The following is a 20734-nucleotide window of genomic DNA, read 5'->3' as shown; positions in this document are numbered from 1 at the left end:
GATTCTGTACACCCCTAAGCTGCTCATAATGAAGTCACTGTGATTAACCCCTTAGTGACGCGGCCTAACTTTGAATCGAAGGACGCATCGATTTCATCGCCACTTTTCAAAAAACATAACTCTCATTTTTCCGTTGACACGGCCGTGAGGGGCTTACTTTTTGCACTACAAGCTGTTTTATTGGTACCGATTTGGGGATTATATGGCTTTTTAAAATCACTTTTATTACCTTTTTTGAGAGGCGAAATAAACAAAAAAGAGGATTTTGGTTCAATTTTTTTATAACATTTGTCGTTTAGGATAAAAAGTTTTCAGTTTATTGTGCGGGTCGTTACAGATGTGACGATGCCAAACAGGTTTTGTTTTTGGGAAAGTGAGCAAAAACCCTTTTTTTTCGCACATCCTTCATGCACGTGTAGGGGACTTGAACCTGCGATGCTCTGATTGCTCTGATAACCCACCAGTCTTTAGTGATTGCATGGTGGGGAGTCAATGACGTCACAGAGGGTGTAACTTCCTCTATAAACCCTTCAAATGCAGTGATCACCACTGACCGATCCCCGCTGTTAACCTCTTACATGCCACGGAGTTCTCACCATACCCACTGTTGCAGTGGGAGGCTGGCTGTCAGTCACAGCTAGTACCGCTGCGGATGACGTTGGCTCAGCTTTTGATCCCACCCTATCCAAAGGTTGTAAGTTTATGTCCTATGACGGGAAGGGGTTAAACAGCTTGCAGTGTAAACAATGAAGGTTTTTATTCTGGTTGTCATGGTTACGTCCCTTTAAAAAAAAAAAAAAAAAGAAGAAACGATGTGAGTTTTTTTTTTTGTAACGTAGTTTTGTGATCTAGGTCGGGGTTTCCCACCTCCAGTCCACCGGACCCCCGCAGGCCATGTTGTCCGGATGTCCTCAGTATCACACAGGTGATGGAATTATCGTCAGTCCTCAGACATTGGCACCGGAGTTCTTACCATAGGATGTCCTGAGAACCTGACCTGTTGGGCGCCCGGCGGACGGGAGGGGACCGCTGTTCTAGAGGATGTGACTGCTGGATTGCTTTTTGCTACATTTTTGGGAGGTGAACAGAAAATAACGATTCTGGCGTAAAATTATTTTTATGTGGTTCACAGTGTGAGATAAATGATATATTTTCCTTGTCTGGTCGTCACGAACGCGGCGGTAACTATTGTGGGCGGAGTTTTAAAATATTTTGGTATTTTATCTATTTTATAACCGTTTTTTGTGGGGAAAAAAAAGTACTTTTTTTTTCTTCTTCCAATTAAACTTTATTGAACTTTTTTTTTAGCCCCTCAAGAGAACGGTTAGATGAGATCGTTCGATCACTAGGATAGTACACTGCAGTACTTATGTGGTGCCTTCTACTAAGCCCATGACAGCAGCCTATTAGACTCTGCGGGAGGCGGGGCCTAATAGGCTGCGTTACATGGCAGACATGGAGGCCTTTCTCAGGCTTCTAGTTGCCATGGGAACCTATTGTTAGCTTGCAATCACTGCAGGGTGCCGATGGGCAACAGGAGGAGCCCCCTGTCATCTACTTATGTGTAGATTGTGGCATGTAAGGTTTCTCGCACATCTTCCTATTAGAGCCGGAGCCCCGCTGTCAGTAGTCAGACCACCGCCTTAAAGGGATCTATGTGCAGGTTTAAAGCCCATTAGTGCGGTCAGTTAAATGCCCGCACAACTTCGGATATGGAATGTCCCGTCCGTCTGGCGCCCACTATCACGCCTCATTCCGATAATTAACGTTGCCTCGCCATGAGCGCGCTGGTTGGTGTTCAACCTCACCGCATATACAGGTGGGGGCGCTCCTGAGCTGTCCCCTGAGGTAACGTCACTTCATCAATTTACGTGCCACTATCCCAGGACTTCTGGCGCATCAGATTTGCCATTCAGGGCTCTGGGAAAGCCGGGTGACTGTAATGAATCGGCTCCCGTTGGCCGGCAGGACTGCTGACTGCCATGTTAGCTGCTGTTAATCTGATAATGACGGCATTTACGCCACCATTTAGCCCTCGGTGAGCATTTAAGCGACTTCTGACGGCGGCGAGGCGTTTACTGCAGGATTAATTTGTAATCCTCAAAGCTTCCCGAGAAGCGCGGCGCGCCGATCCCAAAGACACTTCTGAAACCTCCATCTTTGAAGATAAATGTATTCGGCCTCAGAGGTCGCCGTGGTGACGACTCCTCCGTTCGCTTTGATTTCCCGTAAAGTTCTGTGTTTACAGTTTTCAGTCAATTAATAAAGAAAAATGAAGTAACAGCAGTTTAGTTCTGGAGAGCGTGAGGGCGGACGCGGGAGGCGGAGCCAAGCAGGCCGCCATCTTCTGCCTTTACATCGCACAGTGCCATCACTTTACTGCAGACTTCCCGTTACAATGTATCCCACGCTCAGTTTGTTACACTGTATCAGTCTGGAGTCCGGGCTGTTTACTTTGTGGGGAATTATCCTTTGTAACAAACCCTCAGCTGTGAGAAGTACGAGGTCAGGACGGCTTCTCAGCCTCTTTGTATAGATCAATATTGTTTTTATTCACTGACTGCAAGCAGGGGTCTTGAAAAAGGAAAAAAAGAAGTAAAAGTTGCCCGAGTTAAAGTAGACCTACCATAACAAGTGTATAAGGCACGAGCTCCGGACGTGACCGGGGGTATCAGGCGCGAGCTGCGGACGGGCCCGGGAGGATAAGGCGCGAGCTGCGGACGTGGCCGGGAGGATAAGGCGCGAGCTGCGGACGTGGCCGGGAGGATAAGGCGCGAGCTGCGGACGTGGCCGGGAGGATAAGGCGCGAGCTGCGGACGTGGCCGGGAGGATAAGGCGCGAGCTGCGGACGTGGCCGGGAGGATAAGGCGCGAGCTGCGGACGTGGCCGGGAGGATAAGGCGCGAGCTGCGGACGTGGCCGGGAGGATAAGGCGCGAGCTGCGGACGTGGCCGGGAGGATAAGGCGCGAGCTGCGGACGTGGCCGGGAGGATAAGGCGCGAGCTGCGGACGTGGCCGGGAGGATAAGGCGCGAGCTGCGGACGTGGCCGGGAGGATAAGGCGCGAGCTGCGGACGTGGCCGGGAGGAAAAGGCGCGAGCTGCGGACGTGGCCGGGAGGATAAGGCGCGAGCTGCGGACGTGGCCGGGAGGATAAGGCGCGAGCTGCGGACGTGGCCGGGAGGATAAGGCGCGAGCTGCGGACGTGGCCGGGAGGATAAGGCGCGAGCTGCGGACGTGGCCGGGAGGATAAGGCGCGAGCTGCGGACGTGGCCGGGAGGATAAGGCGCGAGCTGCGGACGTGGCCGGGAGGAAAAGGCGCGAGCTGCGGACGTGGCCGGGAGGGTAAGGCGCGAGCTGCGGACGTGGCCGGGAGGGTAAGGCGCGAGCTGCGGACGTGGCCGGGAGGGTAAGGCGCGAGCTGCGGACGTGGCCGGGAGGGTAAGGCGCGAGCTGCGGACGTGGCCGGGAGGGTAAGGCGCGAGCTGCGGACGTGGCCGGGAGGGTAAGGCGCGAGCTGCGGACGGGCCCGGGAGGATAAGGCGCGAGCTGCGGACGGGCCCGGGAGGATAAGGCGCGAGCTGCGGACGGGCCCGGGAGGATAAGGCGCGAGCTGCGGACGGGCCCGGGAGGATAAGGCGCGAGCTGCGGACGGGCCCGGGAGGATAAGGCGCGAGCTGCGGACGGGCCCGGGAGGATAAGGCGCGAGCTGCGGACGGGCCCGGGAGGAAAAGGCGCGAGCTGCGGACGGGCCCGGGAGGAAAAGGCGCGAGCTGCGGACGGGCCCGGCAGGATAAGGCGCGAGCTGCGGACGGGCCCGGGAGGATAAGGCGCGAGCTGCGGACGTGGCCGGGAGGATAAGGCGCGAGCTGCGGACGTGGCCGGCAGGATAAGGCGCGAGCTGCGGACGTGGCCGGGAGGATAAGGCGCGAGCTGCGGAAGTGGCCGGGAGGATAAGGCGCGAGCTGCGGACGTGGCCGGGAGGATAAGGCGCGAGCTGCGGACGTGGCCGGGAGGATAAGGCGCGAGCTGCGGACGTGGCCGGGAGGATAAGGCGCGAGCTGCGGACGTGGCCGGGAGGATAAGGCGCGAGCTGCGGACGTGGCCGGGAGGAAAAGGCGCGAGCTGCGGACGTGGCCGGGAGGGTAAGGCGCGAGCTGCGGACGTGGCCGGGAGGGTAAGGCGCGAGCTGCGGACGTGGCCGGGAGGGTAAGGCGCGAGCTGCGGACGTGGCCGGGAGGGTAAGGCGCGAGCTGCGGACGTGGCCGGGAGGGTAAGGCGCGAGCTGCGGACGTGGCCGGGAGGATAAGGCGCGAGCTGCGGACGTGGCCGGGAGGGTAAGGCGCGAGCTGCGGACGTGGCCGGGAGGGTAAGGCGCGAGCTGCGGACGTGGCCGGGAGGGTAAGGCGCGAGCTGCGGACGTGGCCGGGAGGGTAAGGCGCGAGCTGCGGACGTGGCCGGGAGGGTAAGGCGCGAGCTGCGGACGTGGCCGGGAGGGTAAGGCGCGAGCTGCGGACGTGGCCGGGAGGGTAAGGCGCGAGCTGCGGACGTGGCCGGGAGGGTAAGGCGCGAGCTGCGGACGGGCCCGGGAGGATAAGGCGCGAGCTGCGGACGTGGCCGGGAGGGTAAGGCGCGAGCTGCGGACGTGGCCGGGAGGATAAGGCGCGAGCTGCGGACGTGGCCGGGAGGAAAAGGCGCGAGCTGCGGACGTGGCCGGGAGGAAAAGGCGCGAGCTGCGGACGTGGCCGGGAGGGTAAGGCGCGAGCTGCGGACGTGGCCGGGAGGGTAAGGCGCGAGCTGCGGACGTGGCCGGGAGGGTAAGGCGCGAGCTGCGGACGTGGCCGGGAGGGTAAGGCGCGAGCTGCGGACGTGGCCGGGAGGGTAAGGCGCGAGCTGCGGACGTGGCCGGGAGGGTAAGGCGCGAGCTGCGGACGTGGCCGGGAGGGTAAGGCGCGAGCCGCGGACGTGGCCGGGAGGGTAAGGCGCGAGCCGCGGACGTGGCCGGGAGGGTAAGGCGCGAGCTGCGGACGTGGCCGGGAGGGTAAGGCGCGAGCTGCGGACGTGGCCGGGAGGGTAAGGCGCGAGCTGCGGACGGGCCCGGGAGGATAAGGCGCGAGCTGCGGACGGGCCCGGGAGGATAAGGCGCGAGCTGCGGACGGGCCCGGGAGGATAAGGCGCGAGCTGCGGACGGGCCCGGGAGGATAAGGCGCGAGCTGCGGACGGGCCCGGGAGGATAAGGCGCGAGCTGCGGACGGGCCCGGGAGGAAAAGGCGCGAGCTGCGGACAGGCCCGGGAGGAAAAGGCGCGAGCTGCGGACGGGTCCGGGAGGATAAGGCGCGAGCTGCGGACGGGCCCGGCAGGATAAGGCGCGAGCTGCGGACGGGCCCGGGAGGATAAGGCGCGAGCTGCGGACGTGGCCGGGAGGATAAGGCGCGAGCTGCGGACGTGGCCGGGAGGATAAGGCGCGAGCTGCGGACGTGGCCGGGAGGATAAGGCGCGAGCTGCGGACGTGGCCGGGAGGAAAAGGCGCGAGCTGCGGACGTGGCCGGGAGGAAAAGGCGCGAGCTGCGGACGTGGCCGGGAGGGTAAGGCGCGAGCTGCGGACGTGGCCGGGAGGGTAAGGCGCGAGCTGCGGACGTGGCCGGGAGGGTAAGGCGCGAGCTGCGGACGTGGCCGGGAGGGTAAGGCGCGAGCTGCGGACGTGGCCGGGAGGGTAAGGCGCGAGCTGCGGACGGGCCCGGGAGGATAAGGCGCGAGCTGCGGACGGGCCCGGGAGGATAAGGCGCGAGCTGCGGACGGGCCCGGGAGGATAAGGCGCGAGCTGCGGACGTGGCCGGGAGGGTAAGGCGCGAGCTGCGGACGGGCCCGGGAGGAAAAGGCGCGAGCTGCGGACGGGTCCGGGAGGATAAGGCGCGAGCTGCGGACGGGCCCGGCAGGATAAGGCGCGAGCTGCGGCCGTTTTGATGTATAAATGTATAGTTTGGGATTACAGATGTATACGGCGACAGTTTTGGGGCATTTTCTTTTTAATGTATCTGCTTTTATTTTATTCTGTAATTTTTACAACTTTTTATTGTAACCATCTTTCCCCATCTGTGTCCCGGGACCTCAGGGGGTCATTCACATTATAGAGATTTTTTTTATTTCATACTTTTCCACTGTAGCGGAGGCATCCAGGAGCTGCATTCATAGGAGCCCCGGAAAACATCCCCCTGTAGTGACAATAGTCACCGGCAGAGCTGATCAGGGTTTGCTAGGACCCTGCTGCTCTGCTCTGACAGGGGGCACCCGGTGGTCACGTGATCGCTGGGTCACATAGAGGGAGTAATACTTTCTCTCTTTAGTACCTAGCGCTCAGTGACTGCTATGCAGAAGGGAAAGGAGAAGGCAGAAGCGGATAGAAAACGCTTCTCCTCCGGGTCCTCTGTTGTGTCTGACAGCTGAGGACCCGACCTGCTTCTGCTTGACTGCAGCAGCAGAGGCTTTTATCCTGTATCATACTTCTGCTATCAACTGGGAGTAAAGCCCAGGACCAAACGCCATATATTTACTGCGCTATGTCCTTAGGGGGTTAAACATGAAGGTGGGAGATGCAGCTGAGACAATGGGGGAGTGTTGTCCAGGGCCGACCCCCACATTACGGCCCCCAGAACAGCTCTTACGGTATGTGCAAACGAGCACATACCGCGACATAATCTGCAGCCAGGGATCTGTGCGGCGGATCCCCATGTGGAGCTAGTCAGCTCAGGAAGGGTCACTATGTCACGTATGAACTACGGTGTCGGCTCCCATCTATATGGATTGGACACTTGGTTGCGTGGATTTCATGCGGAGTTGGCTCGGATTCAGTCCCATCTATGGCGGACCCCGCTGTGTGTTCACGTCCTTAGAGAAGGCAGAGGCGGATTTCAGCTATTGTGTGGTGAAAAGTTTTGCAAGGTTCTAAAATCAGATTTGTTTAAACTATTCCCCATTTTGAATACCTCTGCTTGCTGTGAATGAATGGAAACACATATTTACATCCAATAGTGAAAAGCCCTTCTGACCTGATACTTGTCACAGCTGAGGGTTTGTCATTACATCTTAAGCTTCCCGCACCGATATCACTTACCGTTTTACCAGAATGGGAGTCTAGAAAAACCAGCACAAAGCAGTCTGTGAACTTCTGGTTGAGGACGACCTGCGAGGGAAAAAACGGAATATAAGCGTCAGCGTCACAAGTCAGTAAGGAAGAAACGCCCCACAAAGCAGTTCTCACCGTTTACCTCATATTACACAATGGCAGAAATTATCTGAAGCTTTCCCCCATACTTTATACTGCAGCAGTGCTCTGTTTCTCTGGTGTAGAGTGCCATTTCATATATACAGAGCTATGAAAATCTTAGGTCCTTGTTTCTGCCACCAGGGGGCGATGTGTATGAGCCTCCTATTTAAGTCGATGGAAGCCATGTACAGATGCATTTAGGGCACCCCCTAGTGGTGGAAACAGCTGAAACGCATGAGTGCGGGGACTCAGGAGCTCCGCTATCCCCTCGGCTACTCACCAGGTACTGGGTGCCGCTGTCCGAGCTGTAGAAGTGGCGGCAGCTCTGAGGGAAGCGGCTCAGGAGGACTTTGATGAGACTCTGATACCACTGGACGTTCATGGAGAGGAGGAATTCCTGCGGAGCCAAGAGAAGTGTCAGTCTGCGCTACAGCTCTGCTGCGCTGCATTGTAGAGGATGTAGTGTAGTGCATTATGGCAGCAGACAAGTAGCTGGGGGCGGCATCTGTGCAAACAGACTAACAGGGCTGGATGTAACTTCAGTGAAAGGCATGACGTAACTAAATGCAGCTTTGGATGTGACTAGAGTATGCAACATGCAGCAAAAAGGTTAGCAGTTCTACCAATTATTTGAGTGGAGTTTGTAAAGCTTTGCACCCCTGCAGCAGGAACAGCCCCCCGCAGACGAACGGGGAGGATCTACAGATGCTCAGGTTTGGGCAGCCACCGCTTCACGTGTGAACGCATCCCCAGAGTAGCGGTGAGCAGAGATCGCAGAAGTTCGGTAAAAAGTTCACTTTGTCCGAATTAGTTTGAACTGAACCAGAACTTCAGCAACAGCCCTAAACCGGGTGTATAGCAGCGGCTGAGACCTAGTGACGCCCCATAATACACTTGGTCACCCCGGGGGATCGGACTGCTGCCAGGCGGCTTAGAAGGCAGAAATGGAGGAGGAAGAAAAAAGTGACATTTCAGCCGGTATGAAGCGCCAAACCAGACTTATCTTAGCAAAGTTCTACTGTTACAGTTCGTTCAACACGACCGAAGGCATGATGTAAGAGAACTGGGGTCACAGCTCTGGATGTGACTGGAGTATAAGAGCTGAGAGAAATATGCATGCAGCTTTGGATGTGAGTAGAGTGTAAGGCATAACGTAACAGTAGAACTGTGGTTAGTATGTGGCTCTGGATGTGACCACAGTAGACCATGAGCTCTTGCCTCCCCGAAAAATAAAGGTAGGTCTTATTTTCCAGGAAACAGGATACTTGGCATGCAGCTCTGGATGTGACTGGAGTACAAGATATGAGGTGTCCCAAGATCTGCCATATCTTACCAGCTGGGGGTCGATCTCGGCCACGCTCCTTCCATGCACGGCATCCAGCAGTTCCTTCAGTTCACAAGAGCTGAGTTTCCCCAGTCGCAGCTTGTCGGAGGACAGCGGCTCCAGCAGGTACAGCCGCTTCCATAGGTTGTCCCTGCGGCAATGGCACTTGGCGAGCTGCACCATCTCTGCCAGCTGCCTCTTGGCGGCGCTCACCTCCGTACACAGTAGAGGGAATAGATGTGGATTGTAGAAGTTTCCGGAGTTCGTCCGGCTCCGTTCTCCTTCCCTCCCGTCCTCCTGGCTCTCCATCTCCAGCCTCTGGCACTTGGTAAGCTCCGGGGCCCCGTCCAGGTCCTGCGCGTCTCTCTGGAGCCTCGGAGGTTTTCTGAAACGTCTCATATCAGCGGTAAGACGTGGGAACAACTCGCGCTGACTCGTCATGATGACGTAAAATCGGAGTCTGACCAACAGAGGAGGAAAAGAAGGGGTTAATGAGGTCAACAAGAAACTACAAAGGAATTAACTATTCTTCCCACAATTCACTCTGCTGAGATCTGATCCCCCAAAGGCTGGAGATCTGCGGCTGCCCTACCGAAGGCTGGAAACCTGCGGCTGCCCTACCGAAGGCTGGAGACCTGCGGCTGCCCTACCGAAGGCTGGAAACCTGAGGCTGCCCTACCGAAGGCTGGAAACCTGAGGCTGCCCTACCGAAGGCTGGAAACCTGAGGCTGCCCTACCGAAGGCTGGAAACCTGAGGCTGCACTACCGAAGGCTGGAAACCTGAGGCTGCACTACCGAAGGCTGGAAACCTGAGGCTGCACTACCGAAGGCTGGAAACCTGAGGCTGCACTACCGAAGGCTGGAAACCTGAGGCTGCACTACCGAAGGCTGGAAACCTGAGGCTGCACTACCGAAGGCTGGAAACCTGAGGCTGCACTACCGAAGGCTGGAAACCTGAGGCTACACTACCGAAGGCTGGAAACCTGAGGCTGCACTACCGAAGGCTGGAAACCTGAGGCTGCACTACCGAAGGCTGGAAACCTGAGGCTGCACTACCGAAGGCTGGAAACCTGAGGCTGCACTACCGAAGGCTGGAAACCTGAGGCTGCACTACCGAAGGCTGGAAACCTGAGGCTGCACTACCGAAGGCTGGAGATCTTCGGCTGCACTACCGAAGGCTGGAGATCTTCGGCTGCACTACCGAAGGCTGGAAACCTGAGGCTGCACTACCGAAGGCTGGAAACCTGAGGCTGCACTACCGAAGGCTGGAAACCTGAGGCTGCACTACCGAAGGCTGGAAACCTGAGGCTGCACTACCGAAGGCTGGAAACCTGAGGCTGCACTACCGAAGGCTGGAGATCTTCGGCTGCACTACCGAAGGCTGGAGATCTTCGGCTGCACTACCGAAGGCTGGAAACCTGAGGCTGCACTACCGAAGGCTGGAAACCTGAGGCTGCACTACTGAAGGCTGGAAACCTGAGGCTGCACTAATGAAGGCTGGAAACCTGAGGCTGCACTACCGAAGGCTGGAAACCTGAGGCTGCACTACCGAAGGCTGGAAACCTGAGGCTGCACTACCGAAGGCTGGAAACCTGAGGCTGCACTACCGAAGGCTGGAAACCTGAGGCTGCACTACCGAAGGCTGGAAACCTGAGGCTGCACTACCGAAGGCTGGAAACCTGAGGCTGCACTACCGAAGGCTGGAAACCTGAGGCTGCACTACCGAAGGCTGGAAACCTGAGGCTGCACTACCGAAGGCTGGAAACCTGAGGCTGCACTACCGAAGGCTGGAAACCTGAGGCTGCACTACCGAAGGCTGGAGATCTTTGGCTGCACTACCGAAGGCTGGAGATCTTCGGCTGCACTACCGAAGGCTGGAAACCTGAGGCTGCACTACCGAAGGCTGGAAACCTGAGGCTGCACTACTGAAGGCTGGAAACCTGAGGCTGCACTACTGAAGGCTGGAAACCTGAGGCTGCACTACTGAAGGCTGGAGACCTGAGGCTGCACTACTGAAGGCTGGAGACCTGAGGCTGCACTACTAAAGGCTGGAGACCTGAGGCTGCACTACTGAAGGCTGGAGACCTGAGGCTGCACTACTGAGAAAACGTGATATCTGTCACCTGCAGTGTTGTCATAAGGACCTGCTGTGGATCCAGATCATTACATCATTATCTACATTCTTGCAGGCAAACATATGTCTATGTGTGGATGCCGATTTGGATCTACAGAGTCTCTATGGTTACACTGCAGTTACCCTCTCCTCAGCCTCGAATGGCTGATACCAGCGAGCAGCAGATGACGTTCACATGACACCTAATGGACAAAGCACTGAACTTCGCTGATAACACAGGGGTCAGCTCTGAGATCGGGTACTTTGGGCTGTCGGACCGTCCTGTAGTTCTCGCTGGTACCTCAGCATGTGTCTCTCCTGTTCGCTTTGCTCTTCGAATGGCGCGGCGCTGTGGCACACCAGTAATGATACGTCAAAGTCGTCGTGGTGTTGGGTGCCTTCTGAGTCTTTGTACAAACCGGAGCTACCAGGCAGAAGGAACAAGCAGATTTACATCATTCTTCATGCAGGGTGGGGGGGAAAAGTCTGATCGCTGGGGGTCCGACCGCTAGGACCTGTGGTGATCCCCAGAATGTCGCGCTCTGAATGCCCATATGAGTGAAGCGGCGGTGTGCGTGCTCAGCTGCCCCTCCATTCACTTCTATGGGACAGAAGGAGGAGAGGCAGTGGAGCACGCACATCCAGGGTGTGTGCGCCATTCCTGGGATTGCTGGAGATCGCAGCAGTCGGACCCCCAGCGATCAGAGATTTATCCGCCATCCTGTGGACAGAAAAAAATGACTTTAATGAAAAAAAAAAAAAAACTTTAACGGGTTAATTTAGCAAAAAGTAACACCGCGCCGATCCCAATGACCCCCTACAGGCCTGCTCACACACGCGTTGCTGTAAGCGACGCCCTAATCGCGGTGAAAAGCGCACGTGTGAGGGAGGCCTTAGTCTGAACGCGCCCCTCGCGCTGTCAGGGCGTTTCTTCACAGGGCGTTTATTTTTCACACCGCAGGCATTTTTTATGCACTTTTTTGATGCAGGTCAAAACCGCAAAGACAAAACGCCAAGAATGAAAACAGCCTTACGGTGCGGCAGACTCTGCGAATACCACGCCAGAAGCAGCGCCCCTCCCTCTGTGATCAATACTGATCGTGGCATGTAAGGGGTTAACAGCAGGGATCTGTGCTCCCACCGATCCCAGCTATTATAGCGGGAGGCTGGTCGTCAATCACAGCCGACTCCCGCTGCGGACGGCCTGGGCTCAGCCTGTACCCTCACCAGGACGTAAATATATGTCCATTGGTGGGAAAGGAGTTAAAGGCAAAAATCACGTGAAAAACCTGCAGCCGATTTTGCCGCCCTTCCGATTTTTCACACGCAGCCGGTTGGCTGCGAATCTTTTGAGCTGCAGAAAATCCGTCACAAATCCGCCACTTAGCGTAATATATACAGCAACATTCCCTGAGTTTGGCACCTGATGGTCAGGAAATCCAGATGATCAGTTGTGCCGGATTATCGGACGGATAGTCAGCAGATTTTCGGAAATTGCGTTGAAGCCATCGAGTCAAGCATCAACACATGCCGGTGTGCGGAGCGACCAGTACTTATCATGTATGCTATGAGCATCCGATGGTTCTGAGCTCTGTAGTCCTACACATGCCGGACTATCGGACCTCTCACCTGTTCCAGACAGACACCAGGCCGTACTCGTTCTGCTCGGCGCTGCCGCTCTTCTTGCCGTTGCTGCCGAGGACCGATGGACGAACCATCCTGAGGGGCTTCATGTGGTAGGTGCTGGCGTGGTCGGCGATGTAGTTGTACAGCTGGTGGGCAGCGATGATCTCGGTGGGCACAGACAGCAGGCCCTGGTACACGTGGTTGCGCCCGTACTTGGGGATGTCAGGGTGCTGAGAGATGAAAAGCTGCAGGAAACTGGCCAGATCGTAGCCCTGCCGCAGCGACATGCTGGACCCCAGCAGATACTGGTGGACGACCCGCAGGTGGAAGTCGTAGCTGAAGGAGTGGACGTGCATCAGGTCCCGCACCTTGTCGCACTCCTCCGTGAAGAGCATGGACAGCTGTGGGGAGAGAGGGGACATTACACATCCGGAGCGCCAACCGCCCACCAACATCACCTCTGAAAGGTGACCCAATATTCATGGTACTGTACCTTTAAGAGAAGCGACCTGCATCCTACGGCCTGATCTACGCATCTGATCTGCTTTAGCTACCTCTTACGGACGCTGCAGAACTTGTATTACATTTTTTTTCGGAGGGCCGGGAGGAAAAACATCACTTCTGTCACCGCTTTTCTTTTTTTTTTATAGAGCGTTAATCATGGAGCATAAATGACACGATACATTTCTTTGGCGCGTTTACGGTGCGATTACGGCAATAACTGAGAAAAAATGTATTTTTATTACTATTATTTTAAGGGTTAGTTTTAGACCCTGTGGGGGACTTGAACCTGTGATGCTATGCTCTCTATTATACACTGCAGTACTCCTGTATTGCAATGTACTATTACTAATAATAGCGATCACAGGCCATAGCAGAACCAGACGTCCGTGTCTGGTATACGGTTGCCATGGCAACCTATTGGTAGAGGGCCAACAACATCACAGAGGTAACATGTTTCCTCTGTGAACCCTTTACATGCCATGATAAAACATTGATCGTGGCATGTAAGGGGTAACAGCGGGCATTAGTATTCTCACCGATCCCCACTGTTGCAGCCGAAGGTTGGCTGTCCGTCACAGCCAGCTCTCCCACCAGTGCGGGCTCACCTGAGCCTGTGCCATCCATAGGACCATTTGTGGGAACCACTTCTCACCCTGCGTGTAACTTTACGTCCTGAGGCGGGAAGGGGCGACATGCACCCAAAACTCTGTTACCGTCACCATAGCTCTGCCGTGTCTATCAGCCTGTGATCTGAGATGCAGCTCTGGATGTAACTGGAGTGTAAAACACAATGTAACTCAAGAGGAGTATCCAGATAAAGTAAAAATCCTTTAATCCGGCATCTGATAATCCGGAGGAACCAAGAACCCGGCGCAAAACTCAAACTCCTTAGAACTAGGGATGTCGTTCCTTAGAGAATCCGTGACCGTCTGATAATCCGGCAATGAATGTGTTTGCGAATTCTGGATTAAAGGAATTGTTGTGGGGTTGTGATAGATGGAATCTGAAAGGCCGCTCGGATGTTGAATCTACAGGGGCTCCCTGAATGTCCAGGACCGCAGCATTAATAAGCGGCGCCCATGTTTTTAGCGATCGCTGATCTCTTTTCACCTACTGCAGCAGTGTCTGCTGAGAGGATTATGGGGGGGGTCAGTTGCCCGCCGACTGACCGCTATCTGCCATGTCCAGCCAACGTCTGCCCTCACGGAGGCGCGAGGTACCGGATGCCTCATTGGCTGCACCCTGATGAATATTGGTTCACCTTCCAGACGATTTAGGTGAGAAGGGACTTCATGACACCAAGCAACACCTGAGCCTCTCCTGTGATCATACTGCACCATCACCAACCTACCATGGCGCCCCCTTCTGGTGCATCGACAGACAAACACATGAACCAAGCCGTCACCGCGCACCGCTGCCTGCGCTGCTGACCCATCCAAGCACCCAAGATGGCAAATCCATCTCTTGCCATCTGTGCAAATAACCGAAATCTACCCGACACCAACACCAAACAGCCCAGCACCAAGGAGGCAGCACCCATCCGGGGCCGGAGGTTGTGGACACGAGACAGGCGGAGGGAGGAGAAGCGTGACAGGCGGCAGACACGACACGTACACGGTGCAGCAGCTAAGGGGTGGCGGGGACGTACCGGGGACTCGGAGCTGATTTCAGTGGGACTCCTGCAGTGTGTTCGGATGGAGAGCGCCCCCTGATGAGAGAGGACAGACATGTACACAAGACAAACACGCTGCAACTACACCAAGACAGCCGTCAAGGAATCATCCACTTCCTCAATCCTTCTACAAGTCCTAATGTGCACGGGGTTCAATTCCTCATGAATATCAAGATCTGCTTGCTTTCAGTGAATGGAAACATTCTTATTAACAACCAGAGGTGGAAAAACTACCCGGATGCCAAACAGTCTCACAGCTGAAGGTTTGTTACAGTCCTATCCAGTCTACGTAATCCTAGTAAACAAATGCATCAGTAGCACAAATCTACCCGCTGCACTGATAGTTTGTTGCATTGTATCATGTAACAAGAAGTGCAGCTCTGGAGTATAATACAGGATGTAACTCAGGGTCAGTACAGGATAAGTAATGTATGTGCACAGTGACTCCACTAGCAGAATAGTGAGTGCAGCTCTGGAGTATAATACAGGATGTAACTCAGGGTCAGTACAGGATAAGTAATGTATGTGCACAGTGACTCCACTAGCAGAAAAGTGAGTGCAGCTCTGGGGTATAATACTGGATGTAACTCAGGAGCAGTACAGGACAAGTAATGTATGTACAGAGTGACTCCACCAGCAGAAAAATGAGTGCAGCTCTGGAGTATAATACAGGATGTAACTCAGGAGCAGTACAGGATAAGTAATGTATGTACACAGTGACTCCACCAGCAGAAAAATGAGTGCAGCTCTGGAGTATAATACAGGATGTAACTCAGGATCAGTACAGGATAAGTAATGTATGTACACAGTGACTCCACCACCAGAATAGTGAGTGCAGCTCCAGAGTATAATACAGGATGTGACTCAGGATCAGTACAGGATAAGTAATGTATGTACACAGTGACTCCACCAGCAGAATAGTGAGTGCAGCTCTGGAGTATAATACAGGATGTAACTCAGGAGCAGTACAGGATAAGTAATGTATGTACACAGTGACTCCATCAGCAGAATAGTGAGTGCAGCTCTGCAGTATAATACTGGATGTAACTCAGGATCAGTACAGGATAAGTAATGTATGTACACAGTGACTCCACCACCAGCAGAATAGTGAGTGCAGCTCTGGAGTATAATACTGGATGTAACTCAGGATCAGTACAGGATAAGTAATGTATGTACACAGTGACTCCAGCAGCAGAATAGTGAGTGCAGCTCTGGAGTATAATACAGGATGTAACTCAGGATCAGTACAGGATAAGTAATGTATGTACACAGTGACTCCACCAGCAGAATAGTGGGTGCAGCTCTGGAGTATAATATAGGATGTAACTCAGGAGCAGTACAGGATAAGTAATGTATGTACACAGTGACTCCACCAGCAGAATAGTGAGTGCAGCTCTGGAGTATAATACAGGATGTAACTCAGGATCAGTACAGGATAAGTAATGTATGTACACAGTGACTCCACCAGCAGAATAGTGGGTGCAGCTCTGGAGTATAATATAGGATGTAACTCAGGAGCAGTACAGGATAAGTAATGTATGTACACAGTGACTCCACCAGCAGAATAGTGAGTGCAGCTTCTGGAGTTGGGTGTGTGCTGGTGAAGCTCTGCAACTTCCAGGGTGTGGTCAGAGAAGGAGGTTTTGCTGAGCTTGGATCCCAGAGAAGGTGCACTTTTCTGGGCTTTGTTGGATATGGAGTCCCGCACCTCCTCTCCCCGGGGCCACTCGGGGGGAGGGAGGGAAGTGAAGGCATTGCTGGCATCAGCAATGCCGAAAGAAAGTTTGCCACTGGTGCCGGAGAAGCCAGCAGCACGCAGGAAAACAGGAGCTTCTGCTGGAGGTAAGAAGAGACTTGGACCTGGTCGTGGCTGCAGCAGTGTGGCACCATTTGTCAGCACGGCGGCTTCTGATAGCGCAGGGAGTGAGATTGTGACCCGCAGCCAGACCCGCAGGAGAGCAGGTGAGCCGCAGACCCTGGCAAGTATGGGTAAGTGGAGCGAAAGAAAGAAGGAGGAATCAGTGATTGAGCTGGCCTCCAGGCTGGCGAAGAGTATTAATGACTATAACTTTGCTGGAAAAATGTTGGTCATGCAAAAAGGGAAGGTGCGCGATGCCAAGCTGATCATGGAGCAAAATGCTTCTAAGGACAGAAAGGCAGAAGCCAGAAGGGCAATAAAGAAATGCAAGGACTGCATTAGAATGTGGGAAGCGGTGAGGGAGAAAATACTGGAGGAGAGCGGTCCCTTTAAGGAAAAAATAATAAATGATGACCGGTTTGCAAAGATGGCGGCAAGGTGCAGTGGCCAGGAGCAAAGCGAGTCAAGCAATGATGAAGCCTCAGATGAGGAATTGTTTGAGGATGTGCAGGAGACCCTGGAGGAGCAGCCCGTATGCTCACAAGAGCTAGTACCAACACCCAGTGGCACTACAAGTTCCAGAGAGCTGTTGCCTGAGGAAATTGGACTGCCATCTACCTCAGGGGAATCAGAGGTGGAGGGAAACGCAGGAAGGCTACAAGTGCAGAAGACCCCACAGCCAGAAGCCTCTCTGCATATTGGGGGCTTCATGTTTGGCAATGAGATGCCGGAGGAGGATGTAGAGATAAAGAAAAAGAAAAAGAAACCTGTTAAGCTGCAGGAAAAGCTTGTGTTTGTCAAAGTTCCCGTGAGGACTGATCTGGCTGCAAAGTCAGATCAGAGTTCTGACCCCAAAAACCCCCCTGGCTCGGGCTCTGTGGTGGGCCTGGAGCAGGGAGTTGGGGAGAAAAGGGCCCAGCTGGTCAGACCCCCTGTCCCTGTGTTAGTTGGTAACAGGAGCAAGGAGGTCAGTAAGAAAGGCGCAGTAAAGGCCAGTACAGATGCAGGTCGCGGTAACAGCAAGGAGGGTGGCAGCGGTGCCACTAACACAGCAAGTGCTGCCTGTGATGCGGAGGGGGCTGCGGACCTAAAATCAGGGGTCTCCCATAATCTGGGAGTAAGTCAGGCCGGATCCCGCGCCTCCAGTGATGCGGAGGCAAAAAAGAAAAAAGGAAAAAGTAAAAACACAAGCAAAAGTCCGGAGGCTTTACCATCTACTTCCGGAGAGGCCAGGACCCATGGACCACATGATCCAAGGATAAAAGTGGTAGATCCGGGTATGGATGTGCGAGAGCGTGTGGTGGATGTGAGGGACAACGCCGAGAGTAAACAATTCTCTGCAGGTTCTGGGCCTTCGGGCACCTCGGGCCCCCCTGGCAGCCGGGGATCTGGAGGCCCAGGGGATAAGGTGGATAGGCCGGGGGGGTCACAGGTTCCAGTCGCCCCTCCAGCGGCGACAACAACTGGCAGGAGTTATGCCAGTGTCGCCGCTGGAGGGGAGGGGTCCTCCTTGTCTCCAGGCTCTAGGGAGGGCGCTTTGCAACAGCGTCTCCTGGAGGCTTTACGGAAGGGGGAGAGTACAATCACAGTTGGAGGAAGAGAGGTGGATCTATCTCTCTGGAAAGAGAGACATGGCTTGGGTGCCTTCCGAGAGCAAAGGGGGGAGACCGTATGGTCCCTACCGACAGCCGGGCAGGACGCAGGTCGTAGGAATGTGGTCCGTCTTCGTTGGAGAGGCAATGATACATGCCCCCCGAGGGCAAGGGTAGTGGAGCTTCTGCTGAAGATGGGCTTCAGGGCAGTTGACATCTTTGCCCTGATCCATCCCTACGGCACGTCTGAGTTTGACATCAGCTTCGTTCGCCCAGAGGGCTTAGAAATCTTCTGGGGGAATTACGAGCTGGTGAAAAACGAGCCCGGCTGGCGAGACTTTGCCATCCAGGTGGTGTCTCGCCAGAACGGAATCAAGAAGGTGACCGTTTTGACTCGTAACGAGTCACTTTCTTGCTTTGACATCATGACGTGGCTCAGTAGGTACGGAGAGGTGACGGAGATGCCAAAAAAGAACAGGGATGAGCACGGCATATGGTTTGGGGCCTGGACGTTCATGATCCAGCTGAAACGTTCAGGTAACTCAGTGGCACACATACCTTCTGCAGCCTTCCTCGGCAGGGATCGTATCTTGGCCTTTTACCAGGGGCAGCCGAAGCTCTGCCACAGGTGCGGCGACCCCTCACACTTGAGCGCCGCTTGTAAGACCTTGAAGTGCGCCCTGTGTGGGGGTCTGGGTCATCTAGCCGCCTCCTGTGCGGAGATTAGGTGTAACCTGTGTGGTGACCTCGGTCACCCATTTAGTCGCTGTCCGCGCTCCTTTGCCAATGCGGTCTCAGCACCTACGGATGGGGGTCATGATGTGGCCTCCGGGGGTGAGGGGACCAGCAGAGGTGGAGGAGCTCAGGAGCCAGGGAAGAACCGGCAAAAGACGTTTGCGGAGCAGAGGCGTCAGGAGAAACGCAGACGGAGCAGGGAGCTGACAGGAGCACCCACAGCAGGTGGGTCGATGGTGGCCCCTGTTCCAGAAGCAAATCTCGCGGCTGAGACTTTGAGGGACAGCGATTTAGATGAGGAGGACAGGAGGATCCAGAGGGAGGAGACCAACTCTGCAGATTCCTCTCACTGCGAAAGTGTGGATGAGGAAGGCAAGAGGTGGCTAGAGAAACGGCGTAAGCTAGGTGCCACGAGGAGGAAACGAAGGGGGGATTCAAGATCTTCTCCCACCCCGGGCCAAGTACTGGAAGGAAAAGCCTGCTCACCTCCAGTTGGACTCTCCAATAGGTTCCGAGCCCTCCGAGACATCTCTTCCTCCTCTTCTGAGGCGGAGGCGGAGGGCAAGGTTCCTAGGGCAAAGGAAGGGTCAACAGGGGGCGCTGAGTCTCCACCTCGTGAAGGCATAGTTCCTTCCGGGGTGGAGGCTACTCTGGAACCTGGAAACAAGGACGACGGGGTCAGGGGATCCCCTGCTATGGACACATCTGTGTCCAAAAAAAGAAGCAAGGGGCTTTCCTCTGACCCCGAGGAAGCGGGTGTGAGGAAGAAAGCCGTCTAATTTAATCACTCATGATGGCGGCACCCACTCCGCTGACTCTGGCATCAATTAACGTTGCCAGTATTAAGTCTGATACGGCTAGATTTGCGGCCTTTGATTTTCTCGGCCGCGTTGAAGCCGACATTTTATTTTTGCAGGAGACCAGGCTGTCTGATTTGGCAGCCATACATAAGGCAAAAAGGGAGTGGAGGTCAGGCCCTTCCTACTGGTCTCTTGCGGCCGAGCCGTATAGTGGAGTGGCGGTACTTTTTACCGCAGCGGTTGAATGCCGACGAGTTATTGAATTAGAAATGGGAAGGTGCCTGATCTTAGATGTCCTCATGAAGGGACAAGAATTAAGACTTGTCAACATCTATGGTCCCCAGTCAAAAAAGGACAGGAAGAGTCTCTTTATGAGGATCAAGCCCTACCTTTTTACCAGCCGCCAAGTTGTCTTTGGAGGTGACTTTAATGCAGTCACAAGAGCCCGCGATAGGGGAGGCTCTGGAGACAGGCGGTTGACTTTTGACAGCGTCGCACTTAATAGTATAGCTAGCGAGGCTCGCCTGGTGGATGTCCACATCCGGCACACCCCAGGCCACGAGGGGTTCACCTACTATAGAGGTCAGAGCAGGTCTAGAATAGACAGGTTTTATTTGAAGGAGGAAGCCATCTCTTCACCAGTGTCCGTTGTTGAGGTGGAATTCTCCGATCACTGTCTAATATTGTTTTCTCTGAATGTTGCAGAGACCCCCCGGATGGGCAGAGGTTTTTGGAGACTGAATTCATCACTCCTGGAGGAAGCAGAGATAAGACAGTCCTTTGAGGATTTTCTGCAGAGCCAGGTACCATTACTGGATCTCTGTAGCAGTAAGTCAGAGTGGTGGGAGATGTTCAAGAGGAGGGTGGCAAGGTTCTTCCGAGAGCTCTCCAACCTCAGATGCCTGGACAGGTACCGCCTGTACAACGGCCTGAGGAGGAAACTCGAACATCTCGTTTCGACTGGAGGTAGCCGCGAGGAGATCTCCAGAGTGAAATCTTTGCTCAAGAAGTGCCAGTACGATAGACACGCATCCTTGGTTTTTGAGAGGGATTTCGGGAAGTACCGCTCGCCCGACCCTTACAGAAACTGTAGGATGTCAGTGAATAGTAAAGTGGTCACTGGACTGATCGATAGTACAGGATCCCTGAATCGATCCAGATCAGGGATTCTGGAGGTCGTCAGATCCTACTACTCGCAACTCTTGGGAAAGAGGGATTTAGATTCGGAAGTGATGTCGGCTTTCCTGGC

General features: G+C 54.8%; 1 protein-coding gene across 9 annotated transcripts in view; it reads right to left on the bottom strand.

Annotated features, from left to right (window-relative positions):
* Window positions 1-20734, bottom strand: part of SZT2 (SZT2 subunit of KICSTOR complex) — a 178938-nt gene that overhangs the window by 497 nt on the left and 157707 nt on the right. For 5 of the 9 annotated variants that reach the window (XM_066597912.1, XM_066597913.1, XM_066597914.1 and 2 more), the window contains 6 exons: window positions 14477-14536; window positions 12328-12725; window positions 11000-11122; window positions 8595-9045; window positions 7542-7658; window positions 7109-7177 (listed from right to left, as the gene is read on the bottom strand). In XM_066597912.1, coding sequence (XP_066454009.1) covers window positions 7109-7177; window positions 7542-7658; window positions 8595-9045; window positions 11000-11122; window positions 12328-12725; window positions 14477-14536 — 1218 coding nt within the window. The remainder of the gene's footprint in view (window positions 1-7108; window positions 7178-7541; window positions 7659-8594; window positions 9046-10999; window positions 11123-12327; window positions 12726-14476; window positions 14537-20734) is intronic. The other 4 variants (XM_066597916.1, XM_066597917.1, XM_066597919.1 and 1 more) reach the window with 1 other exon arrangement.

The sequence above is a fragment of the Eleutherodactylus coqui genome, chromosome 3, assembly GCF_035609145.1.
Source record: "Eleutherodactylus coqui strain aEleCoq1 chromosome 3, aEleCoq1.hap1, whole genome shotgun sequence".
Taxonomy (NCBI): Eukaryota; Metazoa; Chordata; class Amphibia; order Anura; family Eleutherodactylidae; genus Eleutherodactylus; species Eleutherodactylus coqui.
The sequence above is the reverse complement of the archived record's forward strand: the minus strand, read 5'-3'. Positions and strand labels throughout refer to the sequence as shown.